The sequence below is a fragment of the Plasmodium relictum genome, assembly GCF_900005765.1.
Source record: "Plasmodium relictum strain SGS1 genome assembly, chromosome: 13".
Taxonomy (NCBI): domain Eukaryota; phylum Apicomplexa; class Aconoidasida; order Haemosporida; family Plasmodiidae; genus Plasmodium; species Plasmodium relictum.
Genome location: NC_041691.1, coordinates 1809046 through 1835123, shown reverse-complemented (window position 1 = coordinate 1835123; position 26078 = coordinate 1809046). Strand labels below are relative to the sequence as shown.

Here is a 26078-nt window from a genome sequence, read left to right as displayed (position 1 = left end):
TAAATAAATCTTGTTAAAGTTTTAAATTAGTAAGATAATAGTACTAATAGACAAACATATATTATAGTAGCAAATAGAAACATTATATATTCATCTCCATTGGATAAGTAAAGTAAATATCTCTATGAATTCTTATTTTTAAATTTATTATATCAGTTAAATATTTTTGCGCATATATTTTATCAATAATTCATCTTGTATATATCACTGCTATATATTCATAGAAAAATATAAAAAATATTTCAAAAATAATACTATATAGGTGTCACATCAAATTTCTCAAAATAATTACATTTTTTTTGAAAAATTATCATATTTTTCTTTATTATTATTACTATATAGTTACGTATAATATTTTACTTATTTCTTAAAACCATTTTAAATTTGATTATTTTCATTACAAGAACATACTATTATTTTTTTTTAACTATCATATATAAATTTTTAAAATGTTTTTGATATATCTATACTAATAACTATTCAAAATAGATTATTACTCATCTTATTAGAGAAAAAAACTGTATCTTTAGAAAAATTATTATACTATATATATATATATATATAAATTTTTTTTAAGAAAATACATATACTTTTTATTGTTTCCTATATTGTTATTACCTTATTTTTTAATATCACTTTAGGATTTATATATATGATAAATTATATATAACAAAAGGAAATAATATTTATTTTAGTTAAAGATACTGTATTTTAAAATATTTTTAATGATTTTTTTTAATAAAAAATACAGAAATACATAAGATGTTATTTCATAAGTAAAGAAATAAAAATATAAAGATGATATATATATACAAAATAAAAATATATTGTGATTGTTAAAAAAAAGTAGTGATATAACAAAGAAATGTAAAGTACATAATATATTTGAATTGTTTATATATTAAAGGTAAGATTTTTTTTTTTTTTACTTTTATTTATTTTTTTTTTAAAAGCAAACAAATAAATAATAGAATTTAAAAATTTATTACTTTTTCTTTTTTCAAATAACCTTAATAACTACATTAAATAATCACTGGTATACTAACACTTTGATATATAAAAAAGTTAATCTTAATAGAATTTTATTTTAAATAATATTTCTACGTAGACAATTTTTTAATTTTATTATAAATAATAAATTTTACTTTATTAGTAGTTAGAAGATATACTAATAAATTTTTGAAATATAATAATCTTAATTTTAAAAAATTAATTGTTTACATTATATGAATAGTAATATAAAAGTTTTATAAAACATTTTTGTTTTAAATATTTAATTAAAATTAAACTATATAAGATTACCTTAAATATACAGAATTTATAGAAATAAAGAAAAAATTGAAAAAATATATTTGAATTTCATGTATTTCACTTTATTACAATTGAATTTTATATTCTTATATATCAAATGATATTCTTTTTTTTATTAAAATATATATTCCTCTACTATTCAAGACAAGTAAAAAATGTTTGTAATAATTAAATTTTATCAAATATGAGTGGTTAAAATTAAATATATATAAAATATATTTGTTAAAAAAAACAAATAATTTTAAAATTATACATTAAAAAAAAAATTAAATTTCAATAAAAATGATTTTTTTTATAAAGTGTCTGTTTGATATATATATTTCATATGTACATATATTTTTTTTAATTAGTAAAAAATATATATTTACAGAAAAAAAAATTTTTTTTTTTTTTTTTTTATGTTAGTTTCTTTATTATTTGAAAAGAATTTGAAGAGATATTTTTTTTTAAATTTTTCGATAAGACATTAAACGGAATACATTAAAGATTTTTTTACGTTTTAAATGATATTTAAAAATATATTAAAATAATATTGCATATGTATCTTTTTTTTTTTTCTTATGTCTATTTCATTAATTGTTAAATTTTTATATGTAATTATTTTTGTATTATATCATAAAATAAAAAAGGAAAAGAAATAAAAAAAAAAAATATTAAAATGAAAAGTTCCTTTTTTTCTTTTCTACATACTTTGTTATTATGTGTATTTTATTTTATTCTGATGATGCCTTCTTGAGATATTCAACTAAGTCTGCTCTTTCTTTTTCCTTTTTTATGCCTGCAAAAACCATCTTCGTTCCTGGAATGTATAATTTAGGGTTAAGTAAATATTCAAATAAATGTTTATCAGACCAAATAATGCCTGAATTTTTATTAGCATCGGAAAAGGGAAAATCGGATTCTCCAGATTTTCGACCATAAAATCCATGTAGATTAGGGCCTTGTTTAACAGCTCCACCTTTTAAACACAAAAAAAAAAAAAAAAAATTATATATATATAAGTTCACATATGTGCATTCTTATACATGTAAAAAAATAACAAAATTATATGTATAAGAAATAGATAGTTTTCATATAACTTTAAGAAAAAATATTTATTATTACAAAAAAAGGAAGAAAGAAAAAAAAAAAAAAAACGAATAACATTTGAATTTAAATATGGAAACAATTAATATCTACATTTTTTGAGAAATATACATATATATATAATGCTTTTTATATACCTTTATTTATTGTATGGCATTGAGCACATTTTGCTTTAAAAATTTTTGCTCCTTTTTTATAATCGCCAGCAGGAACTTCAATTTGTGGTTCACTTCTTATTTCCGACATTATTTTTTTAAAATAAGAAATATTAAATTTCTTTTTTTATTTCACAACTATATTTTTATATAAAAAATAATACTAATTTTAATTATAAATTAAATTAAAATAAAATATAATTTGAAAAAAGTTCACAAATATAATTACTACAAATATAGATTAAAATAAAATAAAGACGTATTTTATTGATTAACAGCAAAAAATTATTTATTATATTAAAAGAATTTTAAATATATGATTGAGTTAAAAATTTAATTTATTTAATAAATAAAATTCATATTAAGTTAAATTTTTTTAATTTTACAATTTCTGATATCTATTTTAGATTATATTAATCATTTTTTTTTTTTTTTTATTTATAGAAATAATGTGAAAAGTATAAAGTTGAAAATTTAACTTAGTTTTAATATTATTTTTAAAATTATTATTTTTTTTTTTTTAAATAAACTAAATAAAAAGCTTTTATTCTGAAAAGAAAAAAAAATTTTAAAGATTCAATTTAAAATTTTATAAAAATAAATCAAGTGAAGCTTTCGTGGCATTTTAAATTTTATCATTTAATTTAAATGTTATTTTTTTTAATGTAATGGTTTTGGTTCATTTTATTTTTCTATAATATACTATGTATGTATTAATCTATTAGGAAAAAATAAAATATTTCTTTATAAGTAAAATTTTCTTTCCATTGATAAAAGAAATAATATGAATATTTATATATTATTTATTATAATATGATGAATTAATAATAGGGTAAATTGAAAAAAAAATAAAGAAAACAAAGAAAAAATGAATTTTTTAACTCATATGAAAATATTTATTCTTTGAATTCATGAAATTATTTTATTATTCAACATCCAAAAAATACAACATAATACAAAAAAAATTATTTTTTAATTTCTAACCTTACTATATAAAAAAAAACATTTAAATATTTTATTTTATTTTTTGATAGAAAAAAAAGTAGAATTGTAAAAATGAAATTAAAAATGCTAGTCTTCAAAATTAATTAATTTTAATATTTTATAATTAAAAAATACTAAAGAGAAAAAGAGGAAAATAATGAAATATAAATATAACAATGAAATATTTTCCTATTTATGGAAACTTTTTAATAATATTAGAACAAAAAATTAAAAAAATAATTTTTCTTAACATATATTACGTGCATAAATATATAATAAAAAATTCCATATGTTAAGAGTATTTGGTAATATTTATAAAAGGGTAAAAAGTAAAAATTAAAATTTTGTCATTTCACATTTTATCTTCACTGTTTTCATTTTTTTTTTTTTCTATGTTGTGTAAAACGACTTTCTAAAAGTATTAAAAAAGAAAATATTTTTCCAATGAAGATTTTATTATTAAATTTTACCATATATGTATTTTCATTTTTATGAACAAATTATTTTAAAATAATACTACTGATTCTCATTTAAAAAAAAAAAAAAAACATAAGTTTATTTACTGTAAGTAGTGAACTCACAAAAACTTCATATGTATTTTTACATCTATAAGAAACAAATGAAAAATATTTTTAAAAAAGGTACATAAATATAATGGAATTATTTTTAGTGAAAAATCTTTATAATAATACAATTTTATACAAAATTTTTTTTTTAAATTTCTATCCATCCAAAAATATATTGTGTAAAATTTCATTTACACATTTAAATATACCTCACCAAATATAGCAAGATCTATAATATTTCATATATTATAATTAATTTTCTATAACAAAAATAACCTATTTTTTTCTTTTTTTTTATTTTAATTTCTTTTCTTTAATATTTTAAATATTTTAATGCTATCAAATATATGGCAATACAAAAAATTCATCTTAATTATTTTCAATTTTTTTTTTTTTAATCATTTTTAAAAAATAGCTCAAAATATAAAAAGATTAAAAAATTGTACATATGTCTTTTTTTAATTTTGATATGCACATAAAAATACTGTAAAAAATAATAATCATTTTAATTATATAATTAAATATTTGCAATACTGATAGCTGTAATTAAAGTATTTACATCATTTTTAGTTTTATAATTCTAGGTACAAATAAAAATTTTTATGTTTTTCTTATTTTCTTTTTTTTCTAATGAAAAAATAAATTAATTTTATTAATGTAATTAAATTAGTAATATCATAGAAATATTTGTAGAAAAAATAAATATATATTAACCATATATATTATAAAATTATACATTAAAAAAAAAATAGGAAAAATGGAAAATAATTTAGAGAAAAAAGTTGAAACGATTGAAAAATTAAATGAAACAGTTACTGTAAAATGTGTAGAGAAAAATGATAATAATGACACAAAAAACACAAATGAATTAATTGAAGAAAACCAAGACAATTTCACCAACAAAAATACAAGAATATTAATATCAAATGAATCTAAAAAAAAGTTTACGAAAAATTTATTTAATTCAAGTTTTCATAAAAACTTATTTTCAGCACCAAAGGTATATAAAATAAACTTTTATTCATATATATATAATATAATTTAATAAAATACGTATAAATAAAAACCTTTTTTTTTTTTTTTTAGTATCATCCACATTTTCTGTTGAAAAATTATACTATTGAATATATGGATCCTGTAATAAAAAAAGCAAAAGGAAAAACATTTTTGTGTTGTTGCTAAAACAATAAAAAGTACAAATAAATATATTATAAAAAAAAAAAAAATCTTGTAAAAGTATTAACAAATCAAAATAGAAAAAGATTAAATAGAATGAAATTAAAGAAAATATATATAGTATAAATAACATGCATTTTTATAATAAATGAACAAATGGTACGAAAAACGAAAAAATAATCTGAAAAATTGATACTATTTTTTAAATAATATATTTTTATAGTTAACTATATTAAAGAAAATTTTATATAAATATATATAATGCAAAAAAGTTCAATATTTTGTTGTTTCCAATATATTTCATCAATAAATTAGGAAAATAATATTTGTAATATACATTATTAATATTTTTTTCTCCTTTCTATGATGAATAATTATGAGAATATTTATTATTATTATTTTTTTTATTTTTTACTATATATTTATTAAAAGACACAATGTTATATATATATATACACAAGCACAAGTTATAAATTTCATTAAATTTAATTAAAAATAAAAAGGATTTTTTAAAGACAAATTTTAACTTTAAATATAAATTACACAAAAATTCTTTTTTAAGATTACTTTGAACTTTCATCAAAAAAAAAATTTTTAGATACACTAAAAATTATTTATTCGTTAATAGTTTTGTAATACATTAAATTTATTTTATAACCCATATAATACATAATTATATATTAAAAGAAATTACTAATAAAATTAACAAAATAAAACAGCTAATTTAAGATTCCTTTTTTTTTTAATGTATAGAATTAAAAATTTATTAAAATGTTATAATTAAAAATTAATATATTAGAAAATTTTTTATAACATAAAGCAAAAGAAGTATTTATATGAAAATCATTTCTTTTTACTCTATTGGCATTTTTATGAGTTTTTCATTATTATTCTCATCATCGTTTATCATTATTTTTATAAAAAGAACAGGAATAATATTTTGTAATTTATATTTATTGTTGAATATTTTCAAAATATTAGACGATTAAAATTTTTTTTTTAAGAATTAAAGTTTTAAAAATGATGTATCATAGTAATGAAAAAATCTATGCATTTTTTGGAAATATTTTAGGAGAATGAATATTAATGTATTAATTAGTATGCTATATATTATCAATATTACATAATAATAATTTTTAATTTAGCTAGCAATCCCTAAAAAAAATTATGAGATAATAAAACTCTTATGTGTATTATAGTACTAGCATTTTTTATTTGTAAACACCTTTTTCTTTATAAGAGTTCATGGAAAAGCCAGCTCTGCTAACAATCTTCAAATTTTTTGCTTATGCCTATATACATTTATAAAACTTTATTTCTGGTTCCATATGTATCCGTAAACATAAAAAAATACTCTTATATTTATCATTTTTAAGATATTTTATTTAAACACTTATAAAAAAAAGATATAAGATATTTAATATTTACGGTGATATAAATTTTTTTTATTTAAAAAAAAAAAATAATGAGCTTTTAAAAAAAAAAAAGCTATTTTCAAAAAAAAAAAAACAGCTTTTTTCAAAAAAAAAAAAAAAAAGCTTTTTAAAAGCAAAAAAACAATTTGCTGAAAAGATCTATGAAAATGCTGGATTTTCCATTGTCTTTCTCTCTCATAAATTTATTTTCATTTTAAATTTTATTTTTATTTAAATTTTTATTTTTTTTTTTAACTTTTTTTGTTTTCAACTTTCTTATTTCATTTTTAATTTTTACCTTTTACTTTCTTTTTTTTTTTGTTTCATTTATAATGTAGTAGAATTTAAATTCTATCTATTAACTAAATTATTTATTTTCTTCCTTAAGATATAATAACTTTTTATTCTATATGAAATAATTTTTTTTATATTTAATTTTTTTTTTTACATAACATATTTTAATATATATCAATAAAAATGAAAAAAATTTTAATTATTTTTGTTCCTCTCTTTTGCGCATTTGCCTATAGTAAAGGAGTAAGAAATGTCTCAACAAAAAGTTCAATTGCACGTCCTCATGATCAATCTAATGTAAAAAATTTTTCAGCTGTGGAAATTTTTTCACCAAAAAAAACAAAAAAGGAATGTATAAAATGCCTACCAGAAAACTTTTGTGAATGTGAATGTAGCTGTAAAAACAAAACAGGTTTTTCAATGAAATATAGAAATGCTAGCTTAGGAAACATTAAGAGAAAAAGTAGAAATATGCCAAAAAAATCTGCTCGTTCAAGAACATGTAAGGATTTGCCTATTAAAAATGATAACTCAGGAACAGGACCAGAAACAGAACCAGAAACAGAACCAGAAACAGAACCAGAAACAGAACCAGAAACAGGACCAGAAACAGAACCAGAAACAGGACCAGAAACAGAACCAGAAACAGAACCAGAAACAGAACCAGAAACAAATCCTGAAACAGATCCAAATTCAGGGGATGGTGCAACAGAATGCTTTTCTTCATGTCATAGTAGCACGGGTGTTCAAACTGAGGAATGCAGCTGTTCTTGTTTTTGTTAATTTAAATATATTATAAAAAAAAAATATGAAGAAGAAAAAAAGGTGAATATTTTTAAAATATTTTATAAGAATACATTTTTACTTAAGAAAAATCCATCATCAACTTTTTAGTATTTAAATTTTTGTTTAATTTTTTTGTCTTTTACTTTATTTTTAGCAATTAAATATTATATAAATAATGCTTATTCTTTTTTGTCAAAAATATAATCTTTATTTGTATCTATGTCCATTTTAATTCATTTGCACAAAAAAAATTTTATATAGTAATATCGAAATTTAAAAATAGAAAAATAAACATATTCAATAGAAAATTATTAGGAAAATTTAAATGCTTCAATGAAAATTTATTATTCACAATAGAAAAAAAATAGAGCTATTTATAAAATTACATAAAAAGAAAATATTTTCTTTTAAAATTCTTACTTGTTTGTAAATGAATAGTCTAATTATGTCCATAAACATTTTCTTTATTTTAATTTTCAATATATTTCTATTTAAAAAAAAAAAAAAAGAGATTAATCATAATTATTTAAAAGAGCTTTTATTTTAAACAATTTATGTTTCTATCATATATATAAGAAAAGTTTATAAAACATTTATATATATTTTTGTTTTTTTTACAAAGCTTAAAAGATTTTTTTTATATTTAGAAGTTTGCAATATTTTCCTTAGCTGCACATAATTATGTAAAATAAGAAAAAAGAAAAGTTAATGTTTTTTTTTTATATATGAATATTTTCAAAATTATTGATGTCATCTTAAAATTAATAATTTATTAAAAAAAACAAAATAATATTAACATAAATAGTATATAAATATTTATTATTAAATTATAAAAAAAACATATATTATTAAAAATTAAATTTTTTAAATTAATTTTATAAAAATTTAATTTTAAAGTTTTGTGTGTTTTAGTAAAAAAAAAAAAAGATTAACTTTATTACTAATTTTTTTTTCTTTTTTTTTTGTATTTTAAAACAATATGTATCATTAATTTTGAAGATGTAAAATGTTTAAAAAATTAGGTATCATTTGAGAAAGTATTGCAATAAAAACAATGAAGAATAAAAAAAATATTGAATATATTACTTATTGTTTAACTGAAAAAAAGGAAATAAAAAACTAATATTTAAAAAAAAAATTTTTACTCTTAAAAAATTTATATATAATAAAACATATTTTTTTTTATCTATATATGTGTACTATTTAAATTACTGAATATTTTTACATTGATATTTGAAAAAATATATATATATATATATATATATATATATATATATATATATATATATATATATATATATATATATTTTTATATTTTACTAATAAAATATGCCACCTATAATTTATAAAAGTCCCTTGCCTGTTCGATTAAAGGCACCAAAAGGGAGAATAATTCCATTAAATTCTCCTGATATTAAAATTGGGAAATCATTGATATGTGCTTGTCCAAAAAGAATAAAAGGAGAGAAATTAGTAGAAATGAGACAAATAATACGTAAATATTTAGGAAAGAAAAAAGAGTACATTGTTGATGTTCATGCTACTTATAGTGTAACAAAAAAACCAGATGGAACCAAAATGGGACAAGGAAAAGGACTAATTGATCATTTTGTTGCTAGAGTACCTTCTGGAAAAACTATATTTCATATTCCTACTATTAGTCCATTTAATACATTAGGCTTTGATGATCCAGTTTATAAAGTTTTAAAAAAAGCAGCAGCTAAAGTTGCAATTCCTTGTGTATTTAGAACACAAAATAATTTATTTCGAGTGAATAATATAAAATATATTTCTCAAAAAAAGGTTCTCAATGATCAATTAAAACAATTCAATGATTATAAATCAAAGTTATTTCAAAAAAATATTGAAAAAACTACATAGCATATTAAAAAGATAAGTAAAAATATTATTATTATTATTATTATCATTATTGGCAATAAAATAAAAGGTCAATATGTTACTAGTAAAATAAATAAAATGTGAAGATAATTCTTAGGTAATTAAAAATTTACATTAAATATATGAAGAAATATAGAAAAAACGTAAATAAAGAAAAAAAAAATAACAGACAAACTAATACTTCACTTCAAGTTTTGAATATATTTAATTGATATGTAATGTAACAGAAATAATTTTTTTGGAAAATTACAATTGAGGAATATTGAAATAATAGTATTAAAGATAAGATGAAATTTAAATTATATATATTAAAACTTAATTTATATAATAAATAAGCAACATGATAACAATGCTAATCGTGTATTAATCATTTTTTATAGATATATATATTAAGGATGATATAAAAAAAAAAAAAAAAGAGAGAAAAAGCTGCCTGATTAATAATTAAAAAAATGTATTAATTCCTTTTCTTTTTTTATTTATGAAAAGTATTTTTATTTGATTTATTTAAATTGTATGCAAATCATAAATAATTTAAAAGTAAAATAAAATAAACATGTACTATTATTAAGAGTTGATGTAAATAACCTCAAAAGATAAGATTTTGTTTTTATTTTTATTTTTGTATTCCTGTATTTTTTTGAAAATAAATGGAATTTTATCTTAAAAAAACTAATAAGGATTTTTGGAAATGCTATTATAACACAAATATTTCTTTTAAAAATAAAATCGCATATGTATAAATTATTGTTCATAGAAAAAGTTGTATTTTAAAAAAACAGGAACTAGTATAAAATGAATATTATGCAATAATTTTTCTGTAGGAAGATTCTTTTTCTAAATAATATGAAACAAAATTTGATTTATTTAGAAGTATTTTTTTTTAGTAAAACATTAACTTATGTAATAATCGTACAGATATGTATATATATATTTTTTTTTCATTTTTTTAAGAGTACTTTTTAAATGTTTACATAAATTTATAATTTTCATATATATTTATATGAAACTTAAAAAAATTAAAAAAAAAAACCGTGTAATCCTAACTTAAATATGTTATTATATCTATAAAAATATTATATGACGAAATATGTTTTCAAAGAAAAAATTCCAGTCAGAGCAACGTTTGTGCATTGTATGAAATATTTATGATACTATATAAATGTTACAATCAAATATATTCATATCCAATCTATATTTATAAATAGAAAAAAACCATAAATATTTTTATTTTAAAATAAGGCAAATCAAAAAAAAAATTATTCTTCATTTTTCTACGAAAAATAAAGAAAAAGAAATAAAAAGTAGCAAAAAATATTTATTAAAATATTGTACTATATTTTAAAGAGTTAAAAAAGATAAAACAAAGTTAAAATACAAGAAATAATAACTTTTATTTTTCTTGTTATTTTGTAAAAATTTTTATAAAAAAAAAAAATAAAATAAAATAAATAATACAGAATAATATAAATTAAAAATGGAATTATAAATATTTTAATATAATTTTATTTTTTTTTTTTTTTTAAACTATATTTTAGTCTGTGATTCATTTAAAATCATATGTTATTTCTGCTTTATAAAAACTTTTTTTTTTTTTTTTAATTTTATATTTAATCATCAATATATTATAAAAGAAAAAAAAAATTTAAATAAAAAAAAACCCTATAATAATGATATATCTTCATATAAATTTGCTAAAACTTCATTGCATTTAAAAATAGAAAGATGGATATAAAAAAAAAAAAATTAGGTTTATATAAGAATAAAATAAATAAATATAACGATATTAAGTTAAATGATATAAGCTTGGTAAAACTCCAAAAAAAAAAAGAGATAAAATGTGGATTAGAAAAAAATAATTCAAAATATAAAATCACAGAGGGAAAAAAAAAAAAAGAAAAAAAAGTAAAGTTGGAAAAAAAAAAAAATAATACTAAGGATAAAGAAATAAGTAAAAAAAAAAAAAAAATTGAAAAGGGAAACATAGTAACAAAGAGAACAAAAAAAGATTGTAACAGTGGTAGTCGAGTAAAAGATTACAACAATAAAGAGAAAAATGTAATTAAAATTAAAAATTATAATAATAGTAATAAAAATAAGGAAATAAATGCAAATGTTGAGAGAAAAAAAAAATATGATATAAACAACAATGAAAAGAAAAATGTTATTAAAAAAAAAATTCACTCATCAAATGAAGTAGATGAAGAAAAAGAAATCGCGAATAATGAAATAAATAAAAACAAAGAAATGAATAGTGAAAATTATAAATTCATAAAAAAAAAAAAAATTGAAGGAATGTCTATTACAAAAGATCTTAATAAGGAAAATTATTTAAGTTTATATGCAGAAATAAAAAAAGAAAGAGATAGTGATAAGGTAAAAAAACTGAAAGAGTATCCAAATGATATTAATGAAAAATCTTTAAAAAAATTAAAGAATAATGAAGAAACATATGAAAAATGGAATGAGCCATTTGAAAATAATATATATAATAAGGAAAAAAAGAAAAAAAAAATAAATAATAATAGTTCTAATAATATTAATATAGATAATAATAATATTGTTACCCCTTTTGATTACGAGAAATTATTAATGTCAAAAAAAAATAATAGCGCAATATGGATAAGTTATATAGCATATTATCTACAAAAAAATAATTTAAATGAAGCAAGAAAAGTAGCTGAAAGAGCTTTAAAGACTATAGATATACAAGAAGTAGAAGAGAAATTGAACATTTATTTATGTTATTTAAACATGGAATGCTCATATGGAGATAAATTATATGATGTATTTAAAAGAGCATTATTATGTAATAATGAAAAATTCATTTATTTGCATATGATTAATATCTTAAAAAAAAATAATAAATTAATTCAATTAAAAGAAATATGCGAAGAAGCTATCAAAAAATTTAAATATTCTAAAAAAATATGGTCTTGTTATTTAGAAATTTTACATAATACATTTAAGGATGAGGAGTATGCTCATGCTATTTTATTAAAATCATTGCATTCTTTGGAAAAAAGAAAGCACTTGAATATGATTATAAATGCTGCACGTTTTGAATATAAATATTCTAATAAAGAAAGAGGAAAGACATACTTTGAAAAATTAATTCATGAATATCCCAAAAGATCAGATATTTGGTTCACATATTTAGATATTCATATAAATTCATTAACAAAAAATGAAAAAAAAGAAAAAATTAAATTAAATATTAATGATATCGAATTTATTAGAAATATATTTGAAAGATTTATATCAATTAAATTTAAACCAAGAATAATGAAAATGATTTTTACTAAATGGCTTTTATTTGAAAAAAATCATGGAAACTTGCATAATCAAAAAGTTGTTCAACAGAAAGCATACGATTACGTAGAAAGCTTAAATGCAATTAGTTGAAAATATACACATATAAATATATATTATTATCATTATTATTTGATTAATTTTTTTTTTTCTTTTTTTTTTAAATATTTTCATAAATTCATTTTTAACATATATTTTTTTAGATATATTACTTATATATATATATATATATATATATATATATATATATATATATATATATATATATATAATTAAACTTTCATTTTTAAATATGAAATATTTTTATTAAATTTTAAATAAAATTTATAATTATGATTTTTGTAAAAATGTCCTGTATCCGCACCAATCATGAGGTGTAGTAAAATTTGTCAGCTCCATAAAGTTCAACAATTGATTTACAATATTGTCTTCAAAAGAATAATTCTTTTTTAAATTTTCTAAATTTTTTTTTGATTCATGCCAATTACCATTTAAATATAATTCTAATGCATCATTAAATAAATTTAAATAATCATTGGGAAAATCAACTTTTATTAATTTTATATCTTTATTTTTTACATATTCTTCATAAAGCTAAAAATGTGGAAATATTTATATAAAATAAAATAAAAAAATTACTGTTTCATATATCTTATGTTTAGAATATTACTTAAGCATATGAAATGTTGTTTTAAAACAAAAAAAAAAAAAAAAAAAAAAGTTTTTTTATTGGAATTACATTATAATTAAGATTTAATACTTCCTTTTTTCTTTTTCTTCTATCTGTTTTTTTTTTAATATCATCTAATATCTGAAATAATTTGATTTTAGTGAAATTTTTAAATTTTGATATACAAAAATAAAGTTACTTTTATAAAATTTTATTACCTTTAGCATTTTTATATCAAAATTTAAGGTATTATCAAATGTGTCCACATTTATTCTCTTCTTAATCTAAAACATAATATATGTTATTATTTTTACTTTTTTTTTTTTTTTTTATTTTTTTATTCAATTTTATTTTAACTTTATTTAAGAATAAATCAAAAGTATATAAATTTAAAGGATTTTTGCATCCTTTTAATTTAGCTCTATCAATTCTTCTCAAAGATTTCTTTATTATATAGGAAAAATAAATTATATATGTATTTATTATATATATATATATATATATATATATATATATATATATATATATATATATATATAATAGAACTTTGTTTTATGAAATAAAAGAATTACTAACTTTAAAATTATTTGACATATTATCATAAAAATCCCCTGATATAACAATATTATTTCTATATATTTTTGAAATATCTTGTAATCTACTAGCTATATTTACATTTTCTGACAGATATGATAAATCAATTTTATAACTACTTCCAATAGCTCCTTCAACAGCCCAACCAAAATGTAAACCAAAACTTAGCTCTAAAATATTTTTATTAACTAAATCATCAATTTTTTCATTTTTCAAAAATATATTTATTTTTTCTGACTTAATTAATTAAAAAAATTAATTATATATATATATACTATAATTTTTGAGAATTTGAAATATTATTCTTTACCTGCTGAAGCTTAATTAATGTTTGTATTGTAGAAAAAAAAGCTAAATCACAGATTCTATTTACATTTTCTTTTTCTGAAAATTCTCTATGACTATTTTCTGAGTTATAAAATTTATTTTTCTTACATTTCCATACTAATAAAAATGCATCTCCTATATTTTTATTTATTGAACCCCCATAAAAATCACAACATTCATGAATAATTTCAGCAATTAAATTAATAAATATCATAATCTATGTAAATAATATATATATAATGAATAATTTTAAAATGAAACAAAAGAATCTTTTATTAAAAAGAAAAAAAATAATAATAACCTTTTCTTTTAATATTTCTGTGATTTCAGTAAAGTTTCTTATATCACAAAACGCAAAAACTGAATAAACTATTTCTCCATTTATTAATAGATTCACATTTTCTTGTTCATTAATATTTTTAGAAATAATTTTTGCTCCTGCTTCTCCAAAACCTTAAAAAGAATATTTTTGCAAAAAAGAAAAAAAAAAATAAAATAACTATTTTAATTATATATATGTTTGTTTTATTCCTTCTTTTTATTAACATGAAATTGCAACTAGTAACAATGTATAAAAATATTTTTAGAAATAAACAAAACATGTAAAAATAAAAAAATATTATATCTAAATTTAAATGTTAATACCTAATAACATTAATGTACCTAATTTCATTAAATTTTCTTCCATTTTTAAAATCTCATAATTCTCTTTTATGCTTCTTCTAAAATTGTTTTTTTGAAAAAAAACAAAAAAAAAGTAAATGGTATATAAGTACATATATAAAAATAATTAGAATTTATTATTGTCTTTTTTTCTTGTTATCTCAAAAAATTTAATACTAAAGGAATATAAATACTTGCTTTTTTTTATTTAAGTATAAGAAATATAATATTTTTATATATTATATGAACTAAATTATAAAAGTAAAATAAAATAAAATGTATTTTAATGTTTACCTTTTTAGTTTTGAGTTTCTTAATATATGTTGCAACTCATGATTTAACAGTTCTTCTTGCATTTCAAGTGCTAATATTGGATTAGCTCTACAAAAGAAAAAAAAAAATAACATATAGATACATTAAACTTTAGTTCAAATAATATTTAAAAAATAATATACTTCTTTTATATATATTGCATACTTCATAAGTTTTAATTTTTTTAATATGCTTTCAATGGGGAATAGTAAAATATTCAATTCACATGTGAAGTAAAATAGAATAATAAGAGAAAACTGAATAGTATGAAGATTATAGAAAAAAAAAAAAAAATTAAAAATAAAATAAAATTTATCTTATTTTATTTATTTTAATTTTTTTTAAATTATACTATTATAACAAATATTTTAAAAATTATTATTTTTTTTATCTTATTTTCTATAATTTTTTTAATATTTATATAAAACGTATAATCTTTAGTGTTATAGACTTTCATTTCATAATATCTTAATTCGTCTTTTAAAAAATAAAATAAAATGAATTATATATTTTTTAATATCAATAAAAAATAGAAATTAATTTTTCTTATATTTATTTCATTTTTTTTTTTTATACTTATATCTTTAATTGTGTTATCTAAAATAATATATTCTTCATTACTTTGGTTTTGATTTGAATCATTCATATTTAAAAACTTAATTAAATCATTCTGCATATATTTATATATTTTAATTATTCTATTTCTTTTTTTTAAGATATATATATATATATATATATTTTATCTTATTACATCAGACAGATTTGTAAAATCCCATAGAATAAAATTTTTTTCTTTCAAATTAATTTCTTTTTTGTTAATAAAATTTTTTAATTTTCTTTTTGATCTAAAACTTATTAAATATTCTACATCTCTTTTTTTTTTTTGAATTTCCTATAATAATATATATATATATATATATATATATATATATATATATATATATGTACATATTTAATCTTTTTTCATACGCTATAAAAATATAGAGCTTTCAAGAATTCATTTTCATAGTATTCATCATAGATAATTCTAAAAATTGTATTCATATAAAATTAATATATATAGATAGATAGATATAGGTATATGATTGTTAATTTATTTTCCTTTTTATTAACAGATCTAAATTATAAATGAAATAACTCATTGAGTTTTTTTTTTCCTTTGAAACTGAAATCTGATATAAAAATAAAATTAATTAGAGATATATTATTATGAAAAAAAAAAGAAAAAAACATTTTACCATTTCTATGAATATATAAGATAGCATAATAAATAATAAAGACATGAAATATCTTTTTATTAATGCTAAATGCATTTTATTTGTAAATTTTAAACTTTTCTGAAATAAATAAAAAAAAAAATATATATATATATAAATGCAATTATATTCTATAAATATTTTTATTTATTTTTAATTCTATATAATATTGCATGCTTTTATAATATACCTTTATATTCTTTATATTTTGCATACTTTCAACTTTTTCAAACTAAAAAAAAAAAAAAAAAAAAAAAAAGTTTCCAAATAAAAATTTATTTATATATATTTTTTGTGATTATTAAAAAATTTTATTACATTCCACTTATTTCTATGTTTATATTTGTCTTTAGTAAGTTTTTTAATAAAATGAATAATTAATCGATATATTTTTACAACACGTAAAACTTTTAGTAAATGTACTAAGTAAAATATTTCTTCTTCATCAATTTCTTTTATTCCATATATACTAAGAACAACAAATTGATAAATGAAAGATTTATTAGGAATTTCGTATAGTTTTTAGAATCATAAAAAATTATAAATTAAATACTAAGGAAATTTTTAAGATATAGAAAGAAAAATAACTGTCTTAAATAATAATATGAAATAACAAATTTATTTTTATTAGGCTTTACCTTTTTATAGAAAAGCAAAAAAAATCAAATAAATACTTTTCATAAATAGAGAGATCAAAAAACAATAAAATTAATGATAGTATATCAAAAAACATAAAATAAAAAAAATAATTTGTGCCCATTAAGATGTTAATTGTTACTTCAATGAAGCAACAACAAATTAGTATCATAATAAAAAAATCTGAAATTACATCATATTTCTAGTAAAAAAAATTAGTATGCACAAATATATATATATATTTATATATATAATTTAAAAAATTAAGAACTATGTAATGAAATGCATTGAAATATAAACAAATATAACTGTCTTTTTTTTTTTTTTTTTTTTTTTTTGTATTATAACTTTATTTAAGAATATATATAAAAAATCTTTACTAAAAATAACAAAAAATAAGTAAAGAAAAGTGGAAACTTTATAAAATTTATTTTTTAATATTTTAAAGTATATGCTCTATATTAAGAAAAAAAAAAAGAAAAAGGAGAAAGTAACTTATATCTATAGATGTTTTAAATTTTTCTTCTAATTTAATATAAATAGTTAATTTTTCTTTATTCTTTATGTACGCTATATTTAAAAATATATAAATTATTTCTATGCTTTTTTTCTTCCAGTATAGTTTCCTATAAAAATATAATTTTAATAATTAAAACAGAATTATCTTATATAAAAAAAAATTTTACAGTTTTAAATAATATTCAAAAAGAGTATGTATATGTACATAAGCAATTATTTTAAAATTCCTAAGTTTAAATCAGGATAAAATTAATTTTAATATAAAATTATATACTTTCCTAAATTTACATCTCTTAAAATTATGTCTTATTTAATTTTTTATTTATATATTAAATTTTTTTTATATTGTTTATTTTTACATTATCAGATGTAAAAGAATACAAGACCTTTGATTTAGATCTATATTTAAAAAAAAAATTTTTTAACTTTTCATTTTGAAAAATTTCCTTAGCATAAATTTGTTTTAAATCAGGAATCATTTTCCTAAATTTTATTATTCATTCTTAATTTTAAAATTTAAGTCTATTTTTATTATATATATATATATATATATATTTAATTTTATTCTTTCTAATTTTTAGTTTTATATAGTATCCCATTTAACATAAAATATGTAGAATACAAAAAATTCATTTTTTCTTTTTATTAGAAATTGTATTATAGGTAATATAAAATTCTTAAATTACTTCTAACTAAAAAAAAAAGTCAAATTACATAAATCTGTAAAAACAAAACTAAAAAAAGAACACTTTAAAAAAAATATGAATATTCATATGCATTGTTTAAGAAAATAAAAAAAAAAAAAAAAAATAGAATTTAATATATGTTACTAAATTTAAAGACAAAGCAATGTAAAAATTATTTTATATTTTTATAATTTAAAGAATTTAAAAAAAAAAAATAATGGAATACATAAAAAAAATTATATTAAAAAATAAGAAAAATAAAAACAAATCATAAGCAGAATTAAAAACATACTTAAAAAAAAAAAAAAATGAATTATTTAATTACGTTTGTTAAATAAAGAAAATTTATAAAATTTTTATTTTTAATGTAGTTTTGAGAATTTAATTTTTTTTTTTTAAGTTTCTTTTAATAAAAAAATTATGGGATAATTAAAATAAAACTGGACAAAATTATTTATATGTTATCTAATTTATTATTTATTGTTATTTTATATATATATATATATATATATAAATAGCTATAATTTATTTAATTGAATTATTTCCTTAATCCCTTTTATATAATTTCATTTTATACATATACACACTTTTTTTTTTTCTACTTTAATTCAATTATAAATATCTTTTGCTTACTATCCAATTTGAAATTTCATCAAAAATTAATTTTTAATTATACATTAAAAAAAAAAGTAACATTACCTTTTTTTCCTATTGAACATGGCTCTATAGTATATTCTGATAAATCCATTGAGCATGATAAGTTAAAAGATTTTTTAAATTCACCAAATATGATATGAAAAATGATAGAATCTTCTAATTCTTCTATATGTTTTAATGTAAAATTAATGAAAGCGTATTCAGATAAGCAATTTACTATACCAGGCAAAAACTGTTCAGTAACTATTTCTAATTTAGGAAGTTTTATTAAAAATAAATTATTTGGTATAACTTTGTAAATACAATTTACTGATCTTGAATTTTTATAATAAAATCCGAGTGATGGATATATATTTAGATTTCCTTGTGAAAAATCACAGGTATGAATTCCATTTTCCGAAACTTGAGAATATTCTTCACTTATTTCTCTTTTTAAATCAATTTTTACTACTCCTTGTAAAAGTTCAGAAACTTGTTTTGGTTTTATATAACAATAAAACAGTATATCGGTTGCATCCTTATCAATAGTTAAGTGATATTCAAAAACATTTTTTCCATTTACAATAGTTCTTTTTTTTGTATATTTTAACTTTGGAGAATATTTCGCTATATCAGAGTTACTATGGTAATAATTTTTTGAAGGGCAATATAATGTTGAATTGTTGAAACAACTTACTTCATAACTATCATTAGCTATTACTTTTACTTCATCACCATGATTAGGTTTTAGATCACATATAATTTTTGTTTTTTGACTAGGTGAAAAGTTTAATCTATCGGTAAAATCACATTTACATATTTTTCTGTTATTATTTAACCCTTTAATTAATTTTGCATTAGATATAATCAAGATTATTGATATCAATATAAACATTTTCACTTTTTATTTTATTCGTTTTTATTTCTTTTTCGTAATTAATATAAAATTATAATTCAAAATCTTACTATACATTTATTACCTATATTTAATACTGCACATATAAGATCATATAAAATATATTTTATATTATATTAAACTATTTCAATAAATATGAAATATTTTTATATTTATGTTTTATAAAAAAAAAAAAAAAAAAAATTCGCACATTTAATGATCTTTTAAAAATATATAATGCTTTCTTTCTCTAAAATATCAATGCATGCACTCATGCAACGACAACAAAAAATAAAAAAGAAAACAAAAAAACAAAAATATAATAAAAAAAGGAAACAATATGATTTAAATATGATGTATAACAGAAAAAATTTCATAAGAAAAAAATATTAAATATAAATTAAGAAGGAAAGAAGAAAAAACAAAAAATATACCCCTAATGAGATTATTTTTTTAATACAAAATTTTTGAAGGTGTAGATTCTAGAACATAAGGTTCACAATTTTAGATCATGGATTTTCCAAAATTATAGCTACATAAATTTTTTTTTAATTTTAAAAATATGTGTTTTTTTAAATAGAAATTTTTTTTTCTTTTTTTTTTCTCATTCATTTTTTTATTTCTGCAGGTTTTTTTTAGAAAAGCATAACCGAGTTTATTACATATGTGGATATATTTTTTAATTTATTATAAATTTTTTAGAGCTATTCTAACCATATTTATTATTCTTCATATTAAAATATATGTATATATATATATATTTTATATTAAAGAGACATAATTAAAATGAAAAAAATATAAAAATTATCAAACAATTAGAAATAAAAAAATTTATTTATTTATTTTTTTTATTTATAAAAATTTCATTTAAATAGCGAAAAATAAAATGCATTCAAGTCTTAAAAAAAAGATATAAATGCTTCCTTTTTTTTTTTTTTTATTTTTAAAATCATATATATTTATAACGAAAAAACAAAAAAAAATTTAACATGAATTAAAAATATAAAATTGTAAATATTTCATAATAAGGAAATATATCATTGAATGAAATAATTTATTAAATGAGAACTTAATTTAAAAATCATAAAAAAAAACTATTAAATAAAATGAATCAATTTCCTTTTGTTTTTATTTATTTTTTTTTAATATCTTTCTTACTATAAAACATTATTGTATAATTTTATAAACAAAGTTACTTTGATTACGTTCTTATTTTTTTTAAGTTGAAAATTTAATAATATATATATATTATAATTATTTCTTTTAAAAAATATGTATTTAGTGTTTGTTCTACTTATTTACTTTTAGTATTATAAATCATTGTATTATTTAGTATATATATATTTAATCAATTTTTAAATAGAATGTACACATAAAATTATAAAACATTTATATTTTACACTTTATTAATTAAACGTATAGCTAAATATCAAAGAGAAAAAAAAAAAAAAAAAAAAAAATATAAAACTTACAATAATATTTTATTGTGTAAACAAAAGCAGTTAAAACATTTTTATAGCATTTCACATAAAAAAAAAAAAAAAAAGAAAAAGAATAATTAAATTTGAAATTATCTTTTATATTTTAAAAAACCATAAGAAAAAAGATTTTATGAAGTATTAATACATACAATTACTATGTATGTTTTTATATAAAAAGTTATAATGCTTTAGGATGCTGTTATTAAAAAAAAAAAAAAAATGATCAATGTGAATCTTATATGTAATATATCTTAAATAGTATTCTGAGAATATAAATAAGTATAATTCTGACAAAATAGTATGAATTAGAAACGATGAAAAAGAAAAAATTTTATTTTACACTTTTTTTTATATGAATTATAACAGTGTGGAAGAAAATTATATAAGATAAAACTCATCTAAAAAATTTTGAATAAGACGCATTAAAAATATATATATATGAATATTTAATATATAAATTTGTAATCATATTAAGTTTATTATAAAATGATTTTAAATAATGAATTAAACTTGAATGATTATGATTTAGATTCAGAGGAATTTATAGAATACAAAAATTCATTGTTAAATTATAAAAAAAAATTTCTCCTTTATTGTTTAAATATAAAAAATAGGAATAAATATTTTACAATAAATAATAATTACAAAAAATTTAAGAGTACTGCACTCTATATAGATGAAAATATTCATTCAAAATTTTATTTTTATGAAAATATAAACAAACATTTCCTAAAAGTTATCAATAAGAATTTTAGTACGAACAATTTTCAATTTATTAATCTATTTTATTTTGTTATTATAGTTTTTATTTTTTTGTTAATATAATTTTTAATAGAATTTTTTAAACATAAAAAATTAAAGTTAAATAAATAAATATACAAATATACATATATATTTTTTTTAATGCAGATACACTTTTACAAGTTAAAAATTATTATATAGAATTGAAATATGCAAAATGTATAAAATTAAATAACACATATATAGGTTTGAAAAAAGTAAAAATAAAAAATACAAAAAAATGTTTGTATGACTTCTTTTGTTTATATGATTTAAGGAATTTATATAAACCATTTTTAGTATTTTTATCGAGTTACTTAGATAAGAGTGAGTATTCAAATAATTTCGATTACATAAAATTATTGTGCAATATCTATTATAGTAGATGCCTAAAGTTATATGAATTTATTGAAAATTTAAAATTAAATATATTAGAAAAATATAAACTAAAATTATGTTTAATTGAAAGTTTTTATTTTATTCCCAATGAAAAGACATATCATGCAATTATATTAGTTAATCTTGAAAACTATTCAATAATTGATATTATAACGTAATTTTATAAGAAGTATATATATATATATATATATATGAATTTTTATTAATATTAAATCTATTGTTTCTCATTATATGCTTTATACATATATTCAATACTTATTTTATCTTAATAAATATATGCCATTTTTATATTCCCTTTTGTTTCTATTTCTTTATTTTATTTTATACATAGATGGAGAGGAGCATATGTAATTTCTGATAACAAAAAAAAGTTAGCAAAAGAACTTTCATATGAACAGATAAAATCGAAACTAAAAAGAATTAAGACTTATAAAAATACATATATAAAAAGAAATAATAGAGAATACTATAATTTTAAAGAAAAGGATTTATTTTTTAGTGATTCATTTAATATATATAAATTATTAAATATTAAAGAAAATGATAATTTTGAGTTGTTTTATAATTTTTCTTCTGAATATTTAGAAAACACTAAAACAATTAAAAAAAACTTGGATAACTTGTCAATTTCAAATGAACATAGAAGAAAGTATGGTTATAAAAATGAAAATAATTTATCATATAGAAATTTAAAGAAAAAAAAAAAATCATACTCTCCTTTATCATATAAATTGAAGAATTTAAATCTAAAAAAAATATATTTATTAAAAAAAAAAAAAAATATGCCATATATGCATTTGAAAGCAAATAAATCTTGTAGTATGAAAAACAAGAAAAAGCAAAAATTTAATTTTAGGAAGAATTTACTAAATGGTGAAGATTTAATTAAAGCACATAAGCTTATCACGAAATTAAAAAATATATACAGTAAGTTTAAATTTAATAAAAAATTATTAGGACTCAGTTTAATAAGGAATTATTATTATGAATTAAAAAAAAAAAAGGAAAATATATTTTTAAAGAAAATTAAAAATGTTCGATCCCTTGATTTAATACTAGACAATAAAATTGAAGCAATTGAAAATCAGAAATTATATAAAATTAGGAAGTATCTTGAGTATATTAGAAAAAAAAAAGTTATAAAAATTTCAGATAAGTTTCCAGATATTATTTGTATTTACTCCAAAGGAGAATTTAAAATTAAAATTATAAAAAATTCTTTAAAAAAAAAAAGGAGAAATGTAGTAGAAAAAAATTCGGAAAAAATATTTTTAGATGATTTAAATAAAGATTTATATAAAAATATAAGATTAAGTGAAAGAGAAAAAAGAAATAGAGAATTAATAGAACGTGTTGCTACAACAGAAATCAATAAACATAAGGAAATAACAAATTTAATTAGAAAAAAAAAAAAAGTATATAAAGCATGGATTATTTTAAAAAAAAAGAAAGTCTATGAATTGAAAATAAATGACACAATGAAAATAGGAGAAATTATAATTAAAATAGTAAGATTTGAAATAGGTAAATGCTGTACAAGAGGAATAAGAAAGAATTTAGAAGATAGATTTAATTTATATGAAAATGTAAGAATAAATGAAAACGATAAATTAATTTGTTCTTTTATTGGTATTTATGATGGATATAATGGTTTAGATTGCGTTGAATATATAAAAAAAAAGTTAGTAAAAAACTTTCAGAAGCAAGTTTTTTATATATGTGGAGATATAATATTATCAGAAAATATAGACAATGACATTAAATTGTCAATATATAAAACTTTTAAAAAGACAGATGATGATTTTTTATATAATATAAGGGATAACAATAAAAATTCTGGATCTACTGCAATTATATTATTGATATTAAATCAATTTTGTTATATTATAAATTGCGGGGACTCAAAAGCTTTACTAATAAAAAAAAATGAAGAATTCTTCTTAAGTAGGTCTCATAAGCCTTATTCTCATGAAGAATATAAACGGATTCTTTTATGTGAATCTTATGTACGTAAAAATAAAATAGAAGGAAAATTATCTATTACTAGATCATTTGGTAATTATAAATATAAAACATATAAAAGAAATTTTTTTAAAAAGTTTCAAAATTCTTATTTTGACAGTAATAGGAATGCATTCGTTAAATTTAACTTAAATGGTTGTAAAAATCATGGTATATCCAGTTTTTTTTTAAGCCTATATAACCCTATACTCTTTAATACAAATAAAAGTGACCTTTATAACACTCGTTCAAATAACTTTAATGTAAGTAAAAATGATTTATATAAAACATATTCAAATAATATTTCATCAAATAAGAATGAGAAACATGGATATTCTATAGATAAATTCATAACAGGAGATTTTAGTAATATGCAAAAAAATGAAGAAAGAAAATTGATTAAAAATGATATCATCAGTAAATCATCAAATAAATTAAATGCAGAACATAGGAACAACTTATATTTTTCTTATCAGAATAAAAAGCATGAAGTATTCAAGAGAAAAGAATTATCAATGAGCCACAATAATGTGATTAATAAATTTTTTCCTTTTTTTAAAAAAAAAATTAATTCTTTAAAAGAAAATTCACATTTTATTTATATAAATGAAATGCCTGAAAATGAAAATTTCAATATATTTAATTATTTGAGTGTTTCAAAAGAAACTTACAAGAGTATTAAAAATATTTTTAAGAAAAATAATTCACTGAAAAAAAGAAAAAATAGTTCAAAAACTTTACAAAATAAATATAAAAATAAAAAAGAAACTTTTTTAAATATAAAAAATGTTCAATTATTAGAGCTAGTGAACAATGTAAATTATTCTAAATTAAATTCAATGATAGATAATTTTATTGATTATAATTTTTATAAAAAGCAATTAGTTATATGTTTCCCTGATATAAAAAAATTAAAATTAACTAAGAATGATGATTTCTTTTTTTTGTCTAGTGATGGATTGTTTGATGTGTTAAATGCACAAAAAATTATAAATTATATTAAATCATCACAACTAAAAAAAATTAAGTTCAAGAAGATTGTTAAAAATATTGTAAAATATGCTGTTAAGGTGAAAAAATGTAAAGATAACATAACAATAATATTACTTAATTTGAAACACCAAAAACGTTCTATATTATAAAAAAAAAAAAATATAAAATTCCAAAATTTTTTTTATGCATTAGCTTTAAACTAAAATATATTCATTTTTCCTACATTAATGTAAAAGTACAAATATA

The 26078-nt window shown here is 16.8% G+C and overlaps 8 protein-coding genes across 8 annotated transcripts; 5 read left to right on the top strand and 3 right to left on the bottom strand.

Moving 5' to 3' along the window:
• Nucleotides 1–2024: 2024 nt before the first annotated feature.
• Nucleotides 2025–2643, bottom strand: PRELSG_1346900 (cytochrome c, putative; the record flags this gene model as incomplete). The annotated part of the gene is made up of 2 exons (XM_028679013.1): nucleotides 2025–2269; nucleotides 2535–2643. The coding sequence occupies 2 exons, from the start codon at nucleotides 2641–2643 to the stop codon at nucleotides 2025–2027; spliced, it is 354 nt and encodes a 117-aa protein (XP_028536101.1).
• A 2216-nt stretch (nucleotides 2644–4859) lies between these two features.
• On the top strand, nucleotides 4860–5284 carry PRELSG_1346800 (conserved Plasmodium protein, unknown function; the record flags this gene model as incomplete). The annotated part of the gene is made up of 2 exons (XM_028679011.1): nucleotides 4860–5102; nucleotides 5189–5284. 2 exons carry the CDS (start codon nucleotides 4860–4862, stop codon nucleotides 5282–5284), a joined length of 339 nt encoding a protein of 112 aa, XP_028536100.1.
• Nucleotides 5285–7170: 1886 nt separating this feature from the next.
• SOAP (secreted ookinete adhesive protein, putative) lies at nucleotides 7171–7770 on the top strand (the record flags this gene model as incomplete). The annotated part of the gene is made up of 1 exon (XM_028679010.1): nucleotides 7171–7770. One exon carries the CDS (start codon nucleotides 7171–7173, stop codon nucleotides 7768–7770), a length of 600 nt encoding a protein of 199 aa, XP_028536099.1.
• Nucleotides 7771–9102: 1332 nt separating this feature from the next.
• On the top strand, nucleotides 9103–9654 carry PRELSG_1346600 (mitochondrial ribosomal protein L16 precursor, putative; the record flags this gene model as incomplete). Its single annotated transcript, XM_028679009.1, has 1 exon — nucleotides 9103–9654. The coding sequence occupies one exon, from the start codon at nucleotides 9103–9105 to the stop codon at nucleotides 9652–9654; it is 552 nt and encodes a 183-aa protein (XP_028536098.1).
• Nucleotides 9655–11397: 1743 nt separating this feature from the next.
• RRP5 (rRNA biogenesis protein RRP5, putative) lies at nucleotides 11398–13077 on the top strand (the record flags this gene model as incomplete). The annotated part of the gene is made up of 1 exon (XM_028679008.1): nucleotides 11398–13077. One exon carries the CDS (start codon nucleotides 11398–11400, stop codon nucleotides 13075–13077), a length of 1680 nt encoding a protein of 559 aa, XP_028536097.1.
• A 237-nt stretch (nucleotides 13078–13314) lies between these two features.
• PRELSG_1346400 (adenylyl cyclase alpha, putative) lies at nucleotides 13315–18440 on the bottom strand (the record flags this gene model as incomplete). The annotated part of the gene is made up of 22 exons (XM_028679007.1): nucleotides 13315–13578; nucleotides 13724–13795; nucleotides 13873–13938; nucleotides 14012–14098; nucleotides 14231–14485; nucleotides 14559–14792; nucleotides 14877–15028; nucleotides 15221–15297; nucleotides 15533–15619; nucleotides 15716–15807; nucleotides 15903–16027; nucleotides 16127–16205; nucleotides 16302–16442; nucleotides 16520–16577; nucleotides 16664–16722; nucleotides 16789–16887; nucleotides 16997–17038; nucleotides 17125–17275; nucleotides 17445–17644; nucleotides 17860–17898; nucleotides 18012–18068; nucleotides 18321–18440. The coding sequence occupies 22 exons, from the start codon at nucleotides 18438–18440 to the stop codon at nucleotides 13315–13317; spliced, it is 2556 nt and encodes an 851-aa protein (XP_028536096.1).
• Nucleotides 18441–19317: 877 nt separating this feature from the next.
• Nucleotides 19318–20178, bottom strand: PRELSG_1346300 (conserved Plasmodium protein, unknown function; the record flags this gene model as incomplete). Its single annotated transcript, XM_028679006.1, has 1 exon — nucleotides 19318–20178. The coding sequence occupies one exon, from the start codon at nucleotides 20176–20178 to the stop codon at nucleotides 19318–19320; it is 861 nt and encodes a 286-aa protein (XP_028536095.1).
• A 1967-nt stretch (nucleotides 20179–22145) lies between these two features.
• PRELSG_1346200 (protein phosphatase 2C, putative) lies at nucleotides 22146–25981 on the top strand (the record flags this gene model as incomplete). Its single annotated transcript, XM_028679005.1, has 3 exons — nucleotides 22146–22413; nucleotides 22569–22992; nucleotides 23170–25981. 3 exons carry the CDS (start codon nucleotides 22146–22148, stop codon nucleotides 25979–25981), a joined length of 3504 nt encoding a protein of 1167 aa, XP_028536094.1.
• Nucleotides 25982–26078: the final 97 nt, after the last annotated feature.